The 23,646-nt window shown below is 38.9% G+C and overlaps 3 protein-coding genes across 3 annotated transcripts; all 3 read right to left on the bottom strand.

The window, feature by feature from the left end:
• Positions 1 to 3,493: 3,493 nt before the first annotated feature.
• LOC136281624 (adenosine receptor A2a-like) lies at positions 3,494 to 4,435 on the bottom strand. The gene has a single exon (XM_066168280.1). The coding sequence runs from the start codon at positions 4,433 to 4,435 to the stop codon at positions 3,494 to 3,496; it is 942 nt and encodes a 313-aa protein (XP_066024377.1).
• Positions 4,436 to 6,911: 2,476 nt separating this feature from the next.
• LOC136281623 (adenosine receptor A3-like) lies at positions 6,912 to 7,976 on the bottom strand. The gene has a single exon (XM_066168279.1). It carries the CDS (start codon positions 7,851 to 7,853, stop codon positions 6,912 to 6,914), a length of 942 nt encoding a protein of 313 aa, XP_066024376.1. The 5' UTR covers positions 7,854 to 7,976.
• Positions 7,977 to 15,577: 7,601 nt separating this feature from the next.
• Positions 15,578 to 22,964, bottom strand: LOC131795522 (uncharacterized). Its single transcript, XM_066168597.1, has 7 exons — positions 22,713 to 22,964; positions 21,181 to 21,362; positions 20,244 to 20,493; positions 18,966 to 19,154; positions 18,162 to 18,710; positions 17,184 to 17,336; positions 15,578 to 16,676 (listed from the first exon to the last, which is right to left on the bottom strand). Exons 1-7 carry the CDS (start codon positions 22,921 to 22,923, stop codon positions 16,012 to 16,014), a joined length of 2,199 nt encoding a protein of 732 aa, XP_066024694.1. The 5' UTR covers positions 22,924 to 22,964; the 3' UTR covers positions 15,578 to 16,011.
• Between the last annotated feature and the right edge of the window lie 682 nt (positions 22,965 to 23,646).

The raw sequence follows: 23,646 nt of genomic DNA, 5'->3' as shown, positions 1-23,646 counted from the left end.
TGACAAGGTTGAGACTTTAGTCGAATGGACAACCATCAAGTCTAGTCGAAGTAATATTATTCTTTAAATCAGAAACTGCATAACTAAATTCTGGAAGTCTATGTGTGATCGCAAGTAAGTAGCGCCTTTATTCGAAGAGGGTTACATTTAACTGTAGTAAAAACACTGATGAACTCGTGGCCCTTATTACACTATAAAACGATCTAAAAATCAGTTTTGTATTTAATTCACAAGCTATACACTTTTCAAGGTTAAAAGTTTATGATCCTATCGACAAGTACAAATGCATACATTAATTAATGACAACCTTAAAATCACATTTCAAGTAACAAGGAAGCTTTCTGGTTATTTACATATTTCTCATACAAAATGCGCTTGAAACAAGCAACTGATACTTTCTTATGCTTGAGTCTGTGGTACTCCATAGTGTAACTTTCATAACCGTTATTTAGGTTCGTCCTCCCTCAGTTTTCCTTAAGTACTTTTGACAAATCAAGTTTGATTTTACCATGGTCGAAGCTCTTATTCCATGCTTTTTGAATTGGCATCAGAAACGAACCCAGCCAATGCTATTCTCTGAAACGATTGACGATGCTTCGCATTATGTCCATGAGAGTGCGACGAATGGGTCCCATCTTCCAGCAATATATAACAGGGTTCAAAGTCGAGTTGAGGAAAAATAAAGTCGTTACATACTGCCGAGCTTCATATAAAGAGATCAGACTTATAGGGCGAGCCAGGAATAAAAAAGAAAGAATATAGCAAGGCAAATAACAAATTAAGAACACAATGCATACAAAAAATGTTCCAAGAGCTGACTTTCTAAGCCTCAAAAAAATTGATAAGTCGCCATTTTGAATTTCCTGTTGTGCTTCTTGGATTTGAAGGCCTTCCATCTGGATTTTGTGTCGCTTTAAGACTATATAAATCCTCCAGTAGACAATTATTATCAGAATGAAGCAAACAGTCATAATTACGAGCCCAATGACTTCTGAGCTGATAAGGAATGGATCCCAAAAGATACTAGAGGAAATAATTGCGCTAAACAGCCATATCGATATCACCGCTGCAATCACGCGCTTGTGAGTCACAAGCTCTTGATATCTGAGATGAAGATGAACAGCTAAGAACCTGTCCACACTTATGGTTACAACATTCAAGAGCGAGGATGTACAAAAGAAACTGATGACTGCAGACAATCCCTTGTAGTAAATGCAATCGATACGTTTTTGATTTAACCGGCTGACCAAAGTAGAAATATGGAGCGGTTGGACCAACAAACCAACGCTAACATCGGAGGCAGCCAGGCTCAGCAATAATGTTCTCAAAGGTTTTGGTAACAACGCGGTTTTCTTTAGTACATGGATGGTAATAATGTTCAAAAAGATGTTTGTATAAGACAAAAAGCTGTTGAAGACACAATTAGCGACAAGTACCGGACGAAAATCTTCAACATCCGCAGAGGTTCCATAGAAAGACTTGTTGAGAACGTCGCAGAAGTTTTCCGCCATGACAGCTGAGTTATAACTACTATGGCTCTGATATTTTCCGATTTTAAACGGAAAATTTTAAGTCATACGTAGTTGACAATCTCGAGTACATAACACAATCGAAGCCATCTGTACGTGTCTGTAAGATGTCTTCAACTTTGCGGCATTTGAATTTTTATAAAAAAGGCAACGAGTACCGCTTTCACTCGGCGTTGGTTAGAGCTTAAAACAAATTATTTGTTTGATGCTTCAAGACATTTTAACTAAACATGGCCTTTACACCTGAAAAAAGTTATTCGAAGGAAAGCTGTCATTAACATATTTTTCATCTATCAAAATGAATGTACGAAACACTATAGTCAGTTAAATTAAAGAGCGCTTGACATATACTTCTTTATTATTAAATTCGTCTGAATACACTGAATACATCTTCAGAGACCGAGCATTTTATGGTTGATGAGGGGTGGGGAGAGAGACCCAAATAATTATTACGAATAAATTACGCATTCGTTTGTGGCGGATCGAGGAGGTAATTAGAATGTTTAGCAAACTTACTAAACTGAGATAATACCGGCATATTTCTCAGTCATTAGAGTAGCTTGGGAATATTTTCAGGTGTCGGATTATTACAGATAGCCCTCCCTCCCCCCAATAGACGACCGCGTTTGGCTCTCACTTTGATCACCTCCTCACAAGTCCCGGATCCACTTTAGTTCATAAACAGTACTAAGTTCAGAAAAAGTCTAGCAGAGGCCATGTAATATTTTGATTTGTTGTTGTTTTTTTTTGAGAGGGCACGGTAACGAATCTTGCAATCTGATTGGTTCCTTACCCGGTCGGTATTTTCCTATCTCTGCCCACGGGCCACGGTAACGCTTTCGTTAGTCGCCAAGTACATTCCAACTTTCGTTGCCATTTTTCATAAATATGTCTCGTTTTACCGGCTAGGCAGTATTTTTAAGCAAACACGTCGGTCAATTCCTCAAGCCGATGAATAACTTATGAATCCTCTCTTTTCTCTCACTCAAATTACTTTGGTTGACAGAAAAATATTGGTTTCAGAAGCAAGCGGCCTAAAACTCGTCTGCAATTAATTTTAATCGTTCACAAAAAGTACCTAGAAAGTTAAAACGTGAGGTATTTGGTTACAGTTAAACTGATCGATGGAACTTTCATTCATTTAATACCTGAATTTTCTCAAGCAATTTGTTCGTAGTGAAAGAGCGAGCGAAGTTTTAATTTAAGTTCTACAACAAATATACGCTCTCGGTGAGTCTTTCCAAGTCCGTTCAATTTGAACATTTGTACCGTTAATTGCACAACAGAAACTGAAGGAATGTTTTGAGAAAAGGCCGCATTAAATCCCCTTGTGTCTCGTTGGATTATGCCATTCGAATTTAGTTTTTGTGAAGGAAAGACCAGATTTACACACGCCATTGCAGCAAACAAACGAGCAAACTCTCACAACTTCAAAATAAAAAAATTGAATTTACTCACAATCACTTTCCTCGCCGTTTACTCGGTCTTGAAAATGCTGGCCTTGGCCTACTGCATATGGAAGACTTTAGCCTGTTAGTGTCAGTAAGTAAAGAAAGAATAAAGAAAACGAATCGGCAAATGACAGGACTATAAATTTATTTCGTCCAGAAGTAAAAAGAAGTCTATCTGCATGGTCATTAATACATTTCTCTTACAAATGTGCTTGAATCTAGCAACTGATACTTTTTTATTCTTGTCTCTGTAGTACCTCATTGTGTATTTTTCCTAACCGTTAAAGTTCATCTCACGGTATAGCTTTCTAACTGAGTCCTTATATACATTCACAAAGTGTTCTAGAACATTCCAGAAGCTTACAAAAAGAACTGTTTTAATAGTATTACTTAATAATTGCGTGACTTGATGACATGTATTAGAAAGTTCTATGGTACGCATATCACCATGACTAAGCAGACTGGAGATTTCTGGAAGCTCTTATTTACAACAACAATTACTTATAACAAATGCTATTCTCTAAACCGATTGACAATGCCTCGCATTATGTCCATGAGAGTGCGACGAATGGGTTCCATCTTCCAGCAGTATATAACAGGGTTCAAAGACGAGTTGAGGAAAACCAAAGTCACTGTATAGTGCCAAGCTTCGTGTAAAGAGATTAAACTTGAAGGACGAGCCAGAAACAAACATGAAAGAATATAGGAAGGCAAATAACAAATCAACAACACAATACATACATAAAATGTTCCAAGAGCTGACTTGCGAAGCTTCAAAAAGTTTAATAAGTCGCCATTTTGAACTCCCTGTTGTGCTTCTTGGATTTGAAGGCTTTCAATCTGGATTTTGTGTCGCTTTAAGACTATATAAATCCTCCAGTAGACAATTACCACCAGAATGAGGCAAACAGTCATGTTCACGACCCTCATGACTCGTAAGATGAAAAACGATGGAACCCAAAAGACACTAAAAGAAATAATTGCGCCTAACAGCCATATTGATATTACGGCGGCAATGACGCGCTTGTGAGTCACAAGCTCTTGATATCTGAGATGAAGGTGAACACCTAAGAACCTGTCCACACTTATGGTTACAACATTTAAGAGCGAAGATGCGCAAAAGAAATTGATAACGACGTACAACCCCTTGTAGGAAATGCAGTCGATACGTTTTTGTTTCAAACCGCTGACCATAGTAGAAATGTAGAGCGGTTGGACCAACAGACCAACGCCAACATCGGAGGCAGCCATGCTCAGTAATAATGTTCTCAAAGGTTTTGGCAACAACACGGTTTTCTTTATCGCATGGATAGTAACGATGTTCAAAATGATGGTTGTATAACACAAAAAGCTGTGGAAGACACAATTAGCGACAACTAACGGACGAAAATCTTCAACATCCGTAGAGGTTCCAAAGAAAACCTCGTTGAGAATGTCGCAAACGTTTTCCGCCATGACAGCTCACCGTTAAAATTACTGTGGCTTCCAAACGGAAAATTTCAAGTCATATGTATCTGTCAATCACAAGCATATAACACAATCGAAAGCATCGGTATGTAAATTCAGGATTTCTTCATTTCTGGCGTTTGAATTTTTGAAAAAGGCATCGAGTATCGCTTTAACTCGGCGTTGGTTAGAACTAAAGAAAATTATTTGTTTAATGCTTCAAGACATTTTAACTAGCATGGGATATATATCTGAAAAATTTATTAGAAAGAAAGCTGTCATAAACATATATTTTATCTATCAAAATGAATATACGAAACATAATAGTCAGTTAAATTAAAAAACGCTTGACATTTGTTTTTTGTCATTAAATTTGCCTGAATACACTGAATACATCTTCAGAGACAGAACATTTTATGGTTGATGAGGGGTGGGGAGAGAGACCAGAATAATTAATACGAATAAATTACACACTCGTTTGTGACGGATCTAAGAGGTAATCAGAATGTTTAGCAAACTTACTAAACTGAGATAATACCGACATATTTTTTAGTTGTCTTACAGTAGCTTGGGAATATTTTCCGGTGGTGGATTATTACAGATAGCCCTCCCCCCTTATAGACGCCGACCGCGTTCGGCTCTTTCTTTAATCACCTCCTCACAAGTCCCGGATCCACTTCAGCTCATGAACAGCTGCACTTAGCTCAGAAAAAGTTTAGCAATGGCCATGTAATATTTTGATATATTTCAACCGCAAAAAATACAGATAAGACACTTATCAAACAATAATTCTGCATCAAGCGCTTAAACCAAAAAAATACAGGAAGTTTGACTATTGTTTATGCTGACGGCAGACGTAAATTAAATATGTTGGATGGCTTTTTTGTGACATCAATAGATGTAAATTAACTGTGAAAAATGCAATATTGTGTTTAGAATATGAAAGACTTTAGCCTGTTAGGCTCAGAAAGTAAAGAAGGAATGAAAAACAACAAATCGACAAAGACAGGACTATAAATTTATTTCGTCCAGAGGTAAAGAGTAGTTTGCAAATGAGCGGTGTCAAAGACAGTCAGGAATTGTATTAGTTTCTCTTTACATCGTAAAGTGATTGGTCGAAAATTTTGCTCCATCTGTCAGCTACTCCGAAGCAATTAGAGCCAGTCGCGACTTTACTAATAGATAGACAAAATAGTTTTTCTTAATTTTACTGCTGGTTAAAGTTTCAGTCCACTATTGTAAATAGGGAATGTTGAATTCAGGTAGTATTGAACCCAAACAATTCAGCGGTTATCTGAATCTTGTGCCATTATACTAAACGAAAAGTGTTATGTGGTGCTATGCTTTATGCAACCATCTACATGTACGATCATATGAATGCAGGCGACAAGGTGACCGACTTCGAGAACACCTTCGCGACATACAAAGAAATGACAAGGACGCATCCAAACTAGTCGCTAAACACTTTAATCTCCCTACTTATTCTATGTAGCACATGGCAGTTCCGGCCTTTCCCTAAATTCAGGCACTTCAGAAAGCCGCAAAACACTAGCACAAAAAATGTATCTTCCAAATCGGCACTCTTAATCCTCACGGTATCAACGAGCGCTTTTGATTCAACTAATTTATTCTTGCTTTCTCGTCACCATATTCCCACCGCCAGCGTAGCTCCACTTCCTGCCTATAAACCCACACACAAACCACAACTCCTTCAAGTATTTGTTTGCTGTGGTAGACAAAAACTGAAAATTTCAAGATAACAACAAAAAAATGAGGATAGACGAGAACAGCGGTGATTGGCGCAGGGTAAAGGTAAAAATTGGCATTAAATTTTTCAAACGGACCAACCGTCTGAGTGAAAGGCGTAGAGATCCTTTTACTTTGTGCAATTAGTATAAAATGCATAACCGTCATTCTCTGCCTGAGTACATAAATGCTCGGGTTACTATTGACAAGATTAAGAATTTTGGTAGAATGGAGAACCATCAAGTCCAGTCGACTTAATATTATTCTTTATATCAGAAACCGCACAACTGAATTCTGTGATCGCGAGTAAGTAACGGCTTTGTTAAAAGAGGGTTCTATTTAACTGCAGTAAAAACACTGATGAACTCGTGGCCCTTATTACACTATAAAGCGACCTAGAAATAGGTTTGTATTTAATTCACAAGCTATACACTTGACAATGTTATAAATCTATTATCCTATCGACGAATAAAAATACATACATTAGTTGATGACAACCTTAAAATCATATTTTAAGTAACCAGGAAGCTTTCTGGTTATTTATAAATTTCTAATACAAAATGCGCTTGAAACTAGCAACTGATACTTTCTTTTGCTTGACTTTGTAGCACTCTACTTTGTAATTTTCTTAACCGTTAAAGTTCTTGATCTCTCAGTTGTCGTTGACAAATCAAGTTTAAGCTAACGATGGCCAAGGTTCTTATCTTATGTATTGTGAATTGGCATCAGAAACGAACTGTTATTCTCTGAACCGATTGACGATGCCTCGCATTATGTCCATAAGAGTGCGACGAATGGGTTTCATCTTCCAGCAGTATATAACAGGGTTCAAAGACGAGTTGAGGAAAAGCAAACTTATTAGATAGTGCCAAGCTTCGTGTAAAGAGATTAAACTTGAAGGACGAGCCAGAAACAAACAAGAAAGAATATAGGAAGGCAAATAACAAAGCAAAAACACAATACATACGCAGAATGTTCCAAGAGCTGACTTGCGAAGCTTCAAAAAGTTTGATAAGTCGCCATTTTGAACTCCCTGTTCTGCTTCTTGAACTTGAAGGTCTTGAATCTGCTTTTTGTGTCGCTTTAAGACTATATAAATCCTCCAGTAGACAATTACTACCAGAATGAAGCAAACAGTTATAATCACCAACCTTATGACTTGAGAAATGATAACCGATGGAGCCCAAAAGAGATTAGAACAAATAACTGCGCTAAACAGCCATATTGATATTACCGCTGCAATCACGCGCTCGTGAGTCACAAGCTCTTGATATCTGAGATGAAGGTGAACAGCTAAGAACCTGTCCACACTTATGGTTACAACATTCAAGAACGAGGATATACAAAAGAAATGCATAGCGGCCAACAATTTCTTGTAGGAAATGCAGTCGATACGTTTTTGATTTAACCGGCTGACCAAAGTAGAAATGTAGAGTGGTTGGACCAACAGACCAACGCCAACATCGGAGGCAGCCAGGCTCAGTAATAATGTTCTCAAAGTTTTTGGCAACAACGCGGTTTTCCTTATCGCATGGATAGTAACAATGTTCAAAATGATGGTTGTATAAGACAAAAAGCTGTTGAAGACACAACTAGCGACAAGTACCGGACGAAAATCTTCAACATCCGTAGAAGTTCCAAAGAAAAATTCGTTGAGATGGTCGCAAACGTTTTCAGCCATGAGATCTGAGCGTTAAAACTGTTGTGGCCCCAATATTTTCCGATTCTAAAAATTGAAAATTTTAAGTCATATGTAGATGTCAGTCACCAGCACAAAACACCATCGAAGCCATCTGTACGTACATTGAAGATGTCTTCATCTTTGGGATTTTAATTTTTGACAAAAGCATCGAGTATCGCTTTAACTCGGCGTTAGTTAGAACTAAAACAAATTATCTGTTTAATGCTTCAAGACATTTTAACTAAACATGGCATTTACACCTGAAAAAAGTTATTAGGAGGAAGGCTGTCATTGACATATTTTTTATCTGTCAAAACGAACATACGCAACCTTATAGTCAGTTAAATTAAAGAGCGCTTGACATAAGCTTATTCATTATTAAATTCGCCCGAATACACTGAATTCATCTTCAGAGACCGAACATTTTATGGTTGGTGAGGGGTGGGGAGAGAGACATAAATAATTATTTCGAATAAGTTACGCACTTGTTTGTGGCGGATCTAGGAGGTATTCAGAATGGTCGGCAAACTTACGAAACTGAGATGATACCAGCATATTTTTCAGTCGTTTTAGAGTAGCTTGGAAATAATTTCCGGTGGTGGATACAGATATAGATAGCCCTCCCCCCTTATAGACGACCGCGTTCGGCCCTCACTTTGACTACCTCCTAACAAGTCACGGATCCACTTCAGTTCATGAACAGCTGCACTTAGCTCAGAAAAAGTTTAGCAATGGCCATGTAATATTTTTGCATATTTCAATCGAAAGAAATACTGATAAGACATTTTATCAAACAATAATTCTGCATCAAGCACTTAAACAAAAAGAATACAGTAAGTTTGACTATTGTTTATGCTGACGGCAGATGTAAATTAAGAACGATGGCTCTCTTTTTTGTGACATCAATAGATGTAAATTAAGTGCGAAAAATGCAATATTGTGTTTAAAATATGAAAGATTTTAGCCTGTTAGGCTCAGAAAGTAAAGAGTGAATTAAAAACAACGAATCGGCAAATAACAGGACTATAAATTTACTTCTTCCAGGGGTAAAGAGTAGTTTGCAAATGAGCGGTGTCAAAGACAGTCAGGAATTGTATTAGTTTCACTTTACATCGTAAAGTGATTGGTCCAGAGTTTCGCTCAATCTGTCAGCTACTCCAAGGCAATTAGAGCCAGTCGCGACTTTACTAATAGATAAGCAAAATGATTTTTCCTTAATTTTTCTCTCTAAATAATCTGCTGGTTAAAGTTTGTCCACTATTGCAAATAGAGAATCTTGAATTTAGGTTGTAATGAAAAAAGCAGAACCCTGAAAATTCAGCGTATAAGAATACTCCATCTGAATCTTGTGCCACTATAATCAACGCAACATGTTATGTGGTGCTATATATCATGCAATCATCCATATGTGCAATCATATGAATGCAGATGACTAGATGACCGATTCCGAGAACACCTTCACGACATCGAAAGAAACGACATGGACGCATCCAAACCAGTCGCTAAACACTTTAATCTGGGCACTTCAGAAAGCAGCAAAACACTAGAGCAAAAATTTATCTTCCAAATCGGCATTCTTAATCCCCACGGTATCAACGAGCGCTTTTCATTCAACTAATTTATTCTTGTTTTCTCGTCACCATATTCCCACCAATAGCGTACTCCATTGTCTGCATATATACCCACACACAACCCGCAACTCCTCAAATCGCTCTGACGAAGGGCTAACGCTCGAAACGTTAGCCTTTAAACTCTTCACGGTGACCAATTTACGTTTTCAACTTAGTTGCTAACACTAAACTACCTATATATACATGCATATTTATATACATAAGTTAAGGAAGAGGACGCATCGATTCCCTGTAACTCTGAGTTTCGCGCCTAAGCGCTCGTCAAACAGAACTTTATTCAACGAAGAACATACCTCCTTATACACAAATTAGATAAGTAGCTAATTAATTCCCTAGTGTGATGATCTAATCTATGCGTGAAATAATTTATATTTAAATTTCTCCAAACGGACTAACCGTCTGAATGAAAGGTGTAGAGCTTCTTGTGCTTTGTGTAATTGGCATAAAATATACAACCTCCTGTCTTTGACTAAGTTAATAAGAGGCCGGGTTACTATTGACAAGGTTGAGACTTTTAGTCGAATGGACTACCATCAAGTCTAGTCGAAGTAATATTATTCTTTAAATCAGAAACTGCACAACTTAATTCTGGAAGTCTATGTGTGATCGCAAGTAAGTAGCGGCTTTATTCGAAGAGGGTTACATTTAACTGTAGTAAAAACACTGATGAACTCGTGGCCCTTATTACACTATAAAGCGATCTAAAAATCGGTTTTGTATTTAATTCACAAGCTATACACTTTTCAAGGTTAAAAGTTTATGATCCTATCGACAAGTACAAATGCATACATTAATTAATGACAACCTTAAAATCACATTTCAAGTAACAAGGAAGCTTTCTGGTTATTTACATATTTCTCATACAAAATGCGCTTGAAACAAGCGACTGATACTTTCTTATGCTTGACTCTGTGGTACTCCACAGTGTAACTTTCGTAACCGTTATTTAGGTTCCTCCTCCCTCAGTTTTCCTTAAGTACTTTTGACAAATCAAGTTTGATTTTACACTGGTCGAAGCTCTTATTCCATGCTTTTTGAATTAGCATCACAAACGAACCCAGCCAATGCTATTCTCTGAACCGATTGACGATGCTTCGAATTATGTCCATGAGAGTGCGACGAATGGGTCCCATCTTCCAGCAGTATATAACAGGTTTCAAAGTCGAGTTGAGGCAAAAAATAAAGTCGTTACATACAGCCGAGCTTCATATAAAGAGATCAGACTTATAGGGCGAGCCAGGAATAAAAAAGAAAGAATACAGCAAGGCAAATAACAAATTAATAACACAATGCATACAAAAAATGTTCCAAGAGCTGACTTTCGAAGGTTCAAAAAGTTTGATAAGTCGCCATTTTGAATTCCCTGTCGTGCTTCTTGGATTTGAAAGCCTTCCATCTGGATTTTGTGTCGCTTTAAGACTATATAAATCCTCCAGTAGACAATTATTATCAGAATGAAGCAAACAGTCATAATTACGAGCCCAATGACTTCTGAGCTGATAAGGAATAGATCCCAAAAGATACTAGAGGAAATAATTGCGCTAATATCGATATCACCGCTGCAATCACGCGCTTGTGAGTCACAAGCTCTTGATATCTGAGATGAAGATGAACAGCTAAGAACCTGTCCACACTTATGGTTACAACATTCAAGAGCGAGGATGTGCAAAAGAAACTGACGACTGCAGACAATCCCTTGTAGTAAATGCATTCGATACGTTTTTGATTTAACTGGCTGACCAAAGTAGAAATATGGAGCGGTTGGACCAACAAACCAACGCTAACATCGGAGGCAGCCAGGGTCAGCAATAATGTTCTCAAAGGTTTTGGCAACAACGCGGTTTTCTTTAGTACATGGATGGTAATAATGTTCAAAAAGATGTTTGTATAAGACAAAAAGCTGTTGAAGACACAATTAGCGACAAGTACCGGACGAAAATCTTCAACATCCGCAGAGGTTCCATAGAAAGACTTGTTGAGAACGTCGCAGAAGTTTTCCGCCATGACAGCTGAGTTATAACTACTATGGCTCTGATATTTTCCGATTTTAAACGGAAAATTTTAAGTCATACGTAGTTGACAATCTCGAGTACATAACACAATCGAAGTCATCTGTACGTGTCTGTAGGATGTCTTCAACTTTGCGGCATTTGAATTTTTATAAAAAAAGGCAACGAGTACCGCTTTCACTCGGCTTCAAGACATTTTAACTAAACATGGCCTTTACACCTGAAAAAAGTTATTCGAAGGAAAGCTGTCATTAACATATTTTTCATCTATCAAAATGAATGTACGAAACACTATAGTCAGTTAAATTAAAGAGCGCTTGACATATACTTCTTTATTATTAAATTCGGCTGAATACACTGAATACATCTTCAGAGAGCGAGCATTTTATGGTTGATGAGGGGTGGGGAGAGAGACCCAAATAATTATTACGAATAAATTACGCATTCGTTTGTGGCGGATCGAGGAGGTAATTAGAATGTTTAGCAAACTTACTAAACTGAGATAATACCGGCATATTTCTCAGTCGTTAGAGTAGCTTGGGAATATTTTCAGGTGTCGGATTATTACAGATAGCCCTCCCTCCCCCCCATAGACGACCGCGTTCGCCTCCTCACCTCACATCACATCACCTCCTCACAAGTCCCGGATCCACTTCAGTTTATAAACAGTACTAAGTTCAGAAAAAGTCTAGCAGAGGCCATGTAATATTTTGATTTGTTGTTTTTTTTTTTTGAGAGGGCACGGTAACGAATCTTGCAATCTGATTGGTTCCTTACCCGGTCGGTATTTTCCTATCTCTGCCCACGGGCCACGGTAACGCTTTCGTTAGTCGCCAAGTACATTCCAACTTTCGTTGCCATTTTTCATAAATATGTCTCGTTTTTCCGGCAAGGCAGTATTTTTAAGCAAACACGTCGGTCGCTACCTCAAGCCGATGAATAACTTATGAATCCTCTCTTTTCTCTCACTCAAATTACTTTGGTTGACAGAAAAATATTGGTTTCAGAATGAATTTGTATAAACAATAGTGTCATTACGTTGGTTGGCAAGCGGCCTAAAACTCGTCTGCAATTAATTTTAATCGTTCACAAAAAGTACCTAGAAGGTTAAAACGTGAGGTATTTGGTTACAGTTAAACTGATCGATGGAACTTTCATTCATTTAATACCTGAATTTTCTCAAGCAATTTGTTCGTAGTGAAAGAGGGAGCGAAGTTTTAATTTAAGTTCTACAACAAATATACGCTCTCGGCGAGTCTTTCCAAGTCCGTTCAATTTGAACATTTGTACCGTAAATTGCACAACAGAAACTGAAGGAATGTTTTAAGAAAAGGCCGCATTAAATCCCCTTGTGTCTCGTTGGATTATGCCATTCGAATTTAGTTTTTGTGAAGGAAAGACCAGATTTACATACGCCATTGCAGCAAACAAACGAGCAAACTCTCACAACTTCAAAATAAAAAAATTGAATTTACTCACAATCACTTTCCTCGCCGTTTACTTGGTCTTGAAAATGCTGCCCTCGGCCTACGGCCTCGGGCAGTATTTCCAAGACCTCGGACACAATTTTTCACCATACGGACCTCCCAGCCGGCAAATAACATATATTTATCAAAGAATAATTCTGCATCAAGCGCTTAAATGAAAAGAATACAGGTAGTTTGACTATTGTTCATGTTGGCGGCAGATGTAAATTAAAAATGAGGGCGGGCTTTTTTGTAACATTAATACATGTAAATTAGAAGTGGAAAATGCGATATTGTGTTTGCATATGGAAGACTTTAGCCTGTTAGTGTCAGTAAGTAAAGAAAGAATAAAAAAAACAACGAATCGGCAAATGACAGGACTATAAATTTATTTCGTCCAGAAGTAAAAAGAAGTCTATCTGCATGGTCATTAATACATTTCTCTTACAAATGTGCTTGAAACTAGCAACTGATACTTTTTTATTCTTGTCTCTGTAGTACCTCATTGTGTAGTTTTCCTAACCGTTAAAGTTCATCTCACGGTATAGCTTTCTAACTGAGTCCTTATATACATTCACAAAGTGTTCTAGAACATTCCAGAAGCTTACAAAAAGAACTGTTTTAATAGTATTACTTAATAATTGCGTGACTTGATGACATGTATTAGAAAGTTCTATGGTACGCATATCACCATGACTAAGCAGTCTGGAGATTTCTGGAAGCTTATATTTACAACAACAATTACTTATAACAAATGCTATTCTCTAAACCGATTGACAATGCCTCGCATTATGTCCATGAGAGTGCGACGAATGGGTCCCATCTTCCAGCAGTATATAACAGGGTTCAAAGACGAGTTGAGGAAAACCAAAGTCATTGTATGGGGCCAAGCTTCGTTTAAAGAAATTGGACTTAAGGAGGAGCCAGAGAAAAAAAAAGACGAATATAGCTGGGCAAGTAACAAATCAAGAACACAATAAATACATAAAATGTTCCAAGAGCTGACTTTCGAAGCTTCAAAAAGTTTAATAAGTCACCATTTTGGACTCCCTGTTGTGCTTCTTGGATTTGAAGGCTTTGAATATGGTTCTTGTGTCGCTTTAAGACTATATAAATCCTCCAGTAGACAATTACCACCAGAATGAGGCAAACAGTCATGTTCACAAACCCTGCGACTCGTGAGATGATGAACAGTGGATTCCAAATGACAATAGAAGAAATAATTGCGCTTAACAGCCATATTGATATCACCGCAGCAATGACGCGCTTGTGAGTCACAAGCTCTTGATATCTGAGATGAAGATGAACAGCTAAGAACCTGTCCACACTTATGGTTACAACATTCAAGAGCGAGGATATACAAAAGAAATTGATAACGACGTACAACCCCTTGTAGGAAATGCAGTCGATACGTTTTCGTTTCAAACCGCTGACTACAACAGAAATGTAGAGCGGCTGGACCAACAAACCAACGCCAACATCAGAGGCAGCCAGGCTCAGTAATAATGTTCTCAAAGATTTTGGCAACAACGCGGTTTTCCTTATCGCATGGATGGTTACGATATTCAAAATGATGGTTGTATAACACAAAAAGCCGTTGAAGACACAATTAGCGACAAGTGCCGGACGAAAAACTTCAACACTCGCAGAGGTTCCAGAGAAAAACTCGTTGAGAAGGTCGCAATCGTTTTCCGCCATGAAAACTGAGCGTTAATACTACTGTGGCTCTGTATCTGTCAATCTGAAAATTTTTAGATATTTCAACCCAAAGAAATACAGATAAGACATTTTACCAAAGAATAACTCTGCATCATGCGCTTAAACGAAAAGAATATAGGACGTTTGGCTATTGTTTATGTTGACGGCCGTTGTAAATTAAAAATGAGGGCTGGTATTTTTGTAACATTAATACATGTAAATTAGAAGTGAAAATGCGATATTGTGTTTGCATATTTAGCCTGTTAGAGTCAGAAAGTAAAGAAAGAACAGAAAAACAGCGAATCGGCAAATGACAGGACTATAAATTTATTTCGTCCAGAAGTGAAAAGAAGTCTGCAAATGAACGGTGTCAGGGATTGTAATACATGTAGTTTCGGTTTACATCGTAAAGGGATTGGTCAAGAGTTTCGCTTCATCTGTCAGCTAATCGGAAGAAAACTAAAGCTAGTCGCCGTTTTACTTATAACTAAACAAAATGGTTTTCCTTCTCTTTAAGTTAGCTGCTGGTTGAATTTTGTCCACTATCGCAAATAGAGAGTGTTGAATTCAGGTTGTATTGAAAAAGTAGAAGCCTAAAAATTGTGTGGACAAGTCAGAATACTCCATCTAAATCTTGTGCCATTATACTTGACGAAGACTGTTGTTATGAGGTGCTGTTTGTTATGCAACCATACATACATGTGTGCAATCATATGAATGCAAATGGTACTGTTTGCAATGCGGTAAGAGGGGATTTCTACTTTTACGCCCATGGATAAGACCCATTCAGATGAAGGGTGCTGAGCCTTTTTTAAAATACCTTGGTGTGGATGACAATCTAGTGTTTGACCATTTACATGAAAGCTTAAACGTAGTACTTTATTGAAGTACAGTTTATTATGCTGTACAAGGTGGTTCTGGCCTGGATAACATCTTATATTATGAGTAATTAAATAAAAGCTTTTTACTAGTACTTCCATGTTTACTGTTTATCAAGAACCACTAATTAATTCTAACTGTAAGTCTATGGATGAGACACAGCGCTTGACTATTCAAATGAAGGAAGCAGCGAAGTTTTTTCATTTGTTTCAGTTCATTATATTATTCAAGGTGGTTTTGACCACAAACCGTTGAGTTAAGCAGGCCGTACAGTGATATACAGCCCGCTTAATTGACTAATTATAGCCCACGTACGAACCGCGAGATATAATAATGTTAGTTATTTAGTGCGAGGCATAACGGTTTAGCTCTTATGTTTGTGGACGAAACAGTTACGCGTTCCATTTTTTGTAAGAAATACCTTATAAATGCACTCAAAATTGTTTCACGAATTTATGCAAAAAAAAAATTGGACTCATTTCTGCCTTTCATCCTCTTTTTCTTTCAGGTAGGACTGAGCTCTCATCTTCATTTCCACAAACTTTAAGGAGAGGTTATGTTTAAATCGAACCCAGCCAATACCACTGTAAGCTTTTGTGTTTCCCATGAACTGCCCGTTCAAATTTGAGTTGTGGCAATCGTTAAACCACCATCCCCCAGTCAGGTCATTTGAGCAGCTTCCCGTCTTCCACATGTCGTTATCCCTGTCTCTGGTGCTGAACATCATGTTGTTATGGTAACTCAAGGAATCCCCGGATGTACCATTGTAACCAATGACGGTGATCTTGTAGTTGTTCTTTTCGTTGTTTACCTTGAACACGTCGTAATGAGCGAAAACTTTTTTTCCACTCCAATCCTCCAGCTCGATTCGCAGCGACATCTCATTTGCTGCGGTGATCCGATGAATTTTGTCATTTCCTAGCCAGAAATTCTTCCCAAGGTCTCCGAAACCCGTTCTATAGTCGTTCCATGTACGGTGGAAGCTGACAGATGCATCATGTCGCCTTTGGAACACAATCCATCCTCCACTGTCCGTCTCTAGGTCGCAATACACCTCAAACTCTGTTTTTCTGTCAGGGTTGATTGTATAAACACCACTAGTGCTGTAGCCAGCATAAAGGATATCATCACATCCTCTCGCTACACAAAAGAAGAATTTAATTATGTGCTTAGTGCTGAGAGGGAGGGCCAAACGAAAATATTTAGCTCGAGGTCACAACGAACGGAGTGAGCGCAGAAAGGTCAGTACATCATGACCATCAGGCAAGTGGGCGGATTTGTTATTTTTGATAAGGGAACGAATTCTTCTTGATGGGGGCGAACTGGAAGGCGAAGAACATGCAATGGAGCGACACCTCTGTGAACCACACCGTCCACTAAATGGTACGGAGTTATCGTGACATAACGACGACGCACTTACGAGCGAGGTCTGTTAATTGCAGAAAGAGTTAAGGTCTTCCACTTTGAAGGAGTTCAATTTCATTGTCATCGCTATGCTTGAGTAGCAAAGTTTCCGACTTTTTCTCGGGGGGAGGGGGCGCAGGGGCATTGTTTCACTCAGCCTTTTTTGCATCTCTTTGTTTACACTTCCAAAGTCTCCAAGTTATAAAAGGTGGCAACAAAGAAAATACATAGGAGACCACTTACTTTGTGGAGGCTGAACACACAGCTTCTGACAAGAATCCGAACAGCATTTCATTTCACCAAAACAATCTGAATCCAAACTACACTCGTCATCAGTCTCATTTCCGCAATCTTCGACCGGGATAGGAATGGGGCAAATACCTTCCTTCAAACCCTCTAAAAATAAATAAGTAGTTTTTAAAGGGTTTCCTTAAACTAAGCCAAAAATTATAAACTGTGATGATAAGTAAATTGACCACCGCCAAGAGTTTAATAACTGACGTTTCGAGCGTTAGCCTTTCTTCAGAGCGATTCATGTGCTACGAGGAGGTTGTTGCTCGTTATTAAAAAAGGCTCAAGATATACGTGCACAGTACCATTAAGATAATGTTGAAAATACTGCCAATTGCTCAGACAAAACAAATTATATCATGGAAAAGTGATCGAAAGGAATCAAACGAATTCGGCTGATGGACAACAGATGGTGTTGCAATAAACGTATGGCGCTAAGTCATTTAAGAAATCCTAAAAATTATTTTTAGTCCCTATTACTAAAATTCAGATGAGAATTGCTTGTTGTTGCTATAAGAGTGGATATGGAATTGCTTATGAGGTACATCTTTGAGCAAATGTCACTTGACATGAAAGTAATCTGGGTTAACAAATAGATGCCCTGTTACCGTACATGCGTCCGGTCGGTGATATATTAGAGATGACGTCATGATCTATGTAACGTCATGTGATCTATCACAGCAATATGGAATCTATTTGTGTTATTTGATAAAAAAAAGGAAAAAGTTGTTCATGGTGACGTCATCTTTGTGTCCGTCCTCTAGTAAATTATAGGTAAGAATCATGATGCGTGACGAATTCAGCTTGCTACATAAACAAAAGTAGAGAAACTAGATTTATTTAGATGAGACAAACAGCTCTCAAAATAAAACATAAGGTAACCTCCCATATAATTTAGGAATTCCAATTGAAATTAAACGTCCCACTTACTCTGCATGACAGCGAGATTCACTTCAGCGTTAATTTTCATGGCTCCTCCCAAGCTGGTCGCAGTACAGATATACTTCCCAGCATCGATTGGTGCCAGCTGAATGATTGTCAAGGTTCCATCTTCACCGACAGTCGCCCTCCGATCAGGAAGGTCAGCGTACTCGCGGCTCCATGTGACAAACAAAGTTTGGTCTCCCTCTGCCTTGCAGTTAATTGTCAGTACATCGCCGGTGTTGCCTACGAGTTCCGTTGGAGGTTTTACAATGAATCTAGGGAGTGTCAACACCATCAGTTGTATCATCACTCGGGCGCTTCCGATAGCATTCGCAGCTTCGCACGTGTACATTCCGGAATCATCCGCTGTGGTGTTAACGATGGTTAGATTTCCATCCATTGATTGAATGCGTCTTTCTGGAAGACTTTGGAAGAGTCGAGACCACGTGATGATCGGTGACGGAAAGCCGGTCGCAATGCACATCGGAAGGGTGACGTCACTTCCGTCAATGACGTAAACTGAGCCCTGAGTTAACGGTTTAATTTGAGGTGTTCCTATTTAAATATTAAAGAAACTCGATCATCGTCACTGAATTGGCTCGATATTTTGTCTTACTAGTGTAAAATTGTTATGATGAAAAACACCTGTCAGACTTTAAAGTCATATTGTATATCTTTAAAATCACTCTTAAATTGAGAAACGAAATATAGCTTGCCACGCAGTTCCTTAGCTAAGTATTCGTTGCGTTGGACATAACATCCGCGTGAGCACCACTGTAACTCCTCACTAATATTTGATTGATACCTTACCTCGGACAACAAGTTTCGTGAAGGCCTCGGCTCGTTTCACATTTGTCCTCGCAACACATTCGTAATCACCGCTGTCGTTGTATTGAACATTTGTGATGGTTAACCCGCCATCTTGCAGCACGTGGTATTTGGTATCACCTTTAAGTACTTCTCCCTCTTTCCGCCATGTAACAGTAGGCGTCGGGTCACCTATGATTGAAGAGACATATATAGTTTGTATATTATTATTTGTGAGTTTTTGTCTGAAACCTCACGGTTAGAGGAAAGCTGAAGAGCATGAGTTGCTGAGTACTAAACATTTTTTGCATTCGATTTCAGGCTGATTAAGAAATAAGCTTTCCGTCACTCGATACACGATTATATGATATCGGTACTCTTATACAGTGTTACGGTATTTAACCGACGGAAAGAACACTACACTCACACAAACTCAACTATTTTATTAAACAAATGAATAAAGGGGGTAAGTTTCTAAAGAAACTGTGGTGCTGCGTCGATGGAAGAGTATAAAAGGTAAGTCAATGTTAACAGCTAAGTTGAAAACGTTAGCCCTTCGCAATCGCTCCGACGAAGGGCTAGCGCTAGAAACGTCAGCCTTTAAAGTCTTTTACATTCGCAACTCAGTTGTTAGCACTAAATTACCTTCTTTATTAAACAACTCATAATATTCTTACTAAGGAGCGACTCCTAAAGGCAGTGCAGTAGTTATCCTTAATAAACTTACCTAAGCCCAATATATTCTATATCTTAGCTCACCGCTGACATAATCTCACATCAGTATCCATGATCCTTTTAATGAACAATCTTCCACAGTAGCTCTCTTTGTCGGTATAGCTTTCCAAACAGTCGGTCACGCTCGATGACAACAATTACTTATTACTTCTACCAGGGACCGCGCAGAGGGAGGGGCTGGGGGTGGGGGGCTTTAGCCCTCCCCCCCTTTTTTTGCATAAATAAAAATAAGTTAAACAAAAAATAATCTAACAAATATAACGGAGCCAAAAATAGCCCCTTCACTCCAAAACTTGCTGCGCGGTCCCTGACTACTCATACGCGTATGAGTCCTTATGTGCATTTACAAAGTATCTTGGAACACAACACTACGACACGACTATTTTAGTGGCCTTACATCATAACTACTTGACCCAATAGAATGCTCTAGAAAGTCCCAAGGTATACATGTCAGCACCACTCAACGTTCACCTATCAGAGTTCACTACCCTATCACGTCTTATCATGTCAAATGTAACCTCTTGAAAACAAGAGTAAACAACATACCAGAAGCAGCACAATGAAACCTCGCAGTCTGATTTTCATTCACCGTCAAAATCGAAGGAGACACGAGCACCTGTAGCGACCCTTCCTTGTTATCAAGCACCGTCGACTCTCCGGGTACTCCCGGATATCCTTGGGCTCCTCTCTCTCCTTTCTGCCCCTTAGCCCCAGGGGGACCTAACCCTCCGATGTCTCCCGTATCGCCTTTTTCTCCTTTGGACCCAGGATCTCCGGGGGGACCACGAAGGCAAATCTGAAACATTGATGACAACAGCTGTCAGTGTCTGGGATCAGTTTAATGATATGTAAGATAGGGAGAAAGAATAACTTGTGAAGAGGAGAAATAACATCCAATTCAGGAGGATTAGAAAGAAGATCAGGGTGGATAACTTTTTTTTTTTACGATTATTGAATGAATTTCAGCCGATGGATTGTCACCCCGAATGCGCATCGAAAATCTTTTACAGTTGAAAATTATATGAAAATAAAAGCCAATTAGAACACTATTATCAACGACTGTACCGTTCAAAACAAAAGGGCAGGCACGCAAAGTCACTTAGGTAAAAATCAGCGTATGATGGTACTGGTCTTACAAAAAATTAAATATTTTATTCCTCGCCCCTCGAAATAAACCTTTCTGCAGGGTTTTCACGAATGCAACAGAATACGAGACATGGGACTTCAAACAATTTGATCATCACAGAGATAACTGCTGATCTCTTTTGGGAACGTTTTGGGTACGACAGCCTCGAGACAGCTCAGGTCTCTCTTGGGAACTACGTTGTGATTGATAGAGAAAGCAAGAGGCCTACTTTTGGTCAGCGGTGCGATTAGAGCTCACCCACAACTCTATGCACTAATAAATGACGTATACATGCCGGAAATCCACCTACCTATCGGCAATCTATGATATTCTAAATGATAATCTGTTAGTTCTTACCGAACCAAGAGGTGATGTGCAAACACGATTACTCTCTTTTCTTATCTTCTCAAAATAACTTTTGATCTCGTTTCTTATTTTCAACAGGTCGTTGCTTTGGTCGTTACTGATGTTCGTTGCAAGTCCAGCGGCCGCGCGGCGGGTTCTCGTGTTGGCCTCAGTGGAATAAATATCCAACTTTCCTTGAAGAAGAAGCATGCAAAACTTAAGTTTACAACGAAGGCCGTAAATACTAAAAGGGGCCAGCTGCGCATAAAAATAAATTAAATTACTTACCAGAGGAAGCGGTCATTATTTACCGTCGGGGGGGGGGGGGGGGTCGCGTGATTTTGTTTGTGTGACGATAAATTTTACCTGATCTCCCCATGAGGCTTTGTGATATTCTTTTGATCTCCTCCCCACCCCACCCCCCTCATCAGCAGTTAATTGGCAGGCAATTTTCTATATAGTCTCCTTTAATGCTATGTTGGCGACAACTGACTCCTCCTCAGTACCCTCTGAAAGTCGTCTGATCCCCAAAAATCCTCCAACCCAACCCCTTCCCCCCCCCCCCCCCCACCCAAGGTTATAATTAATGACAGGTTTTAATTCATACGGAATTCGCGCGTGGTCCTCGACTCAGAAAAATAGGTTCCCGAAACATAACAGAAAACTTCCTGCATTCTTAAACACCGCAGAATTCGCAGCCGTAGTGAAATTAAAAACTGTTCTTCGCATTTAGGCTCACTCGAATATCTATGTACGAATCACTACTGAGTAGTGCCCTTCTATATTACCCGAAAAATTAGAGATTTGAAAAAAATATTGTGATTCTTTCTCGTTTAAGTTCTGTCGCTTGAACAGAAATTGCTAAAATTTCGAAATATAAGAGGCATGCAAAACATAAGGTTACAAATTAACGCTAAAATTAGTGTTCACCACAATCTCCTTTAAGCTCGCACCGCAAAAATTTGTTTCCGCAAAATTTGTAAGCGAGACGGTACGACTATATTAATAAAATGCTAACTACAAACTGATCGCAGCCACAGGTTGCACACTAAGGAGTCCATATCTAGTGACGCTGTTTCTCTTTTACCGGGAAAAAAAAAGAAAAAAAAGAAAGCCAGCAATTTAGCACCCACGGGTAACAGACAATGCTTAAGAAGGCGAAAAATATTTTCCCTCGGTAACAACTTTTTAAGCCCAATTTTTGATCAGAGTTTTCTTCGTTATTTTTTAAAAATTTTTTTTTGTCATTTGTGGTAGAAAAGGCTCCCTTGCTACCATCCTCTTCTTAGTGAGTTCAACTATTTTCATCATTTTGTCGTGATCGCTACATTCCTTTCAGTAAGTGTTCCAACATGGCGAACCCTAACCGCAGCCTCTCCTCCCTAAGACATCCATAGACTACATGAAGCAATCTTTCTCGGGGTAGGGTGAGGAAATATCAGGCTTAATACGCACGTTAGAAAAGACAAGGAATTCTAAAAGCACTTCATAATTAAATCAAGTTGATTTAAATCTAGTATTCGATCAGAATAAATCTATCTAACCTTCGACGTTTGCTGTACTTTTACGCGACGCATCTTGTGTTCTTTCACGACAGAGAAGCTCCATTGTGCCCATTCGTGCTTCCTGTTCTTGCAATTTTACTTCGATTCTTAAAAATCCGGCAAAAAGTAGCGACAGAGTCAAGACCGAAATCACCAAACTGACAAAATGTAGCGAGTTGCAAAGACCTAAATTGGGCTTATAGAGCACCATAGCGTAAAGATCCGAAGTTAGCGATCGAAATAGAGATAAAAACAAATGCTCTTTGTCTTTGGGAAATGTTTCGGCGAAGCTCGTGACAGGCAAGTGACCAATAACTCGCACGCGCTCCGGTCACGATATCTTCCGTATCACGCATTTTGTCACGCAACTGAAAGCTTTTTAGATGCATCGGCTTACCCCGAAAAAGTCTAAAGGGAGAGTTTTTATTTACTTGTATAATCAAAGTTTAGCTTATTCTAGGACTTCTAAGTTTCAGAGGATAAAGTTTGGAAAAAGTTAAAGGAAGCAGCTGGACGCTGGAATCTTAACCCCAGGGGATTTAAATTTCAAACGATGAAATGTCGTGCCGACAGTTGGGTTTCTGATATGAAGTGTGCTAGTTCAGACATTGCAACGATTTGGTAAAATAAAAAAAAACCGACGGCGAAGAGAATCTGCACGCTTTGGTTATTTGTTGTTGTTGTTGTAGTTGTCACTGCTGTCTTGTTCAGAATTCTCGAAGATTACTTGACCGTTCTTACATGAGAGTGACCTTAACCCCTTCCCCACCTGGGCGCATGGTTTAATGGAGCCCGAAATCTTTACCCCTTCTTCCGCCTAGCAGTCGACCTCTCTATTTTAAATTGAGCTATGAAGCTCTTTTTCTAAAGTTGAATCCGTATCAAAAATATCTTATTTCTTCAAGCACGTAAATGAATTTAATTTCAGATTCCA

The sequence above is a fragment of the Pocillopora verrucosa genome, chromosome 6 (assembly GCF_036669915.1).
Source record: "Pocillopora verrucosa isolate sample1 chromosome 6, ASM3666991v2, whole genome shotgun sequence".
NCBI lineage: Eukaryota > Metazoa > Cnidaria > Anthozoa > Scleractinia > Pocilloporidae > Pocillopora > Pocillopora verrucosa.
The sequence above is the reverse complement of the archived record's forward strand: the minus strand, read 5'-3'. Positions and strand labels throughout refer to the sequence as shown.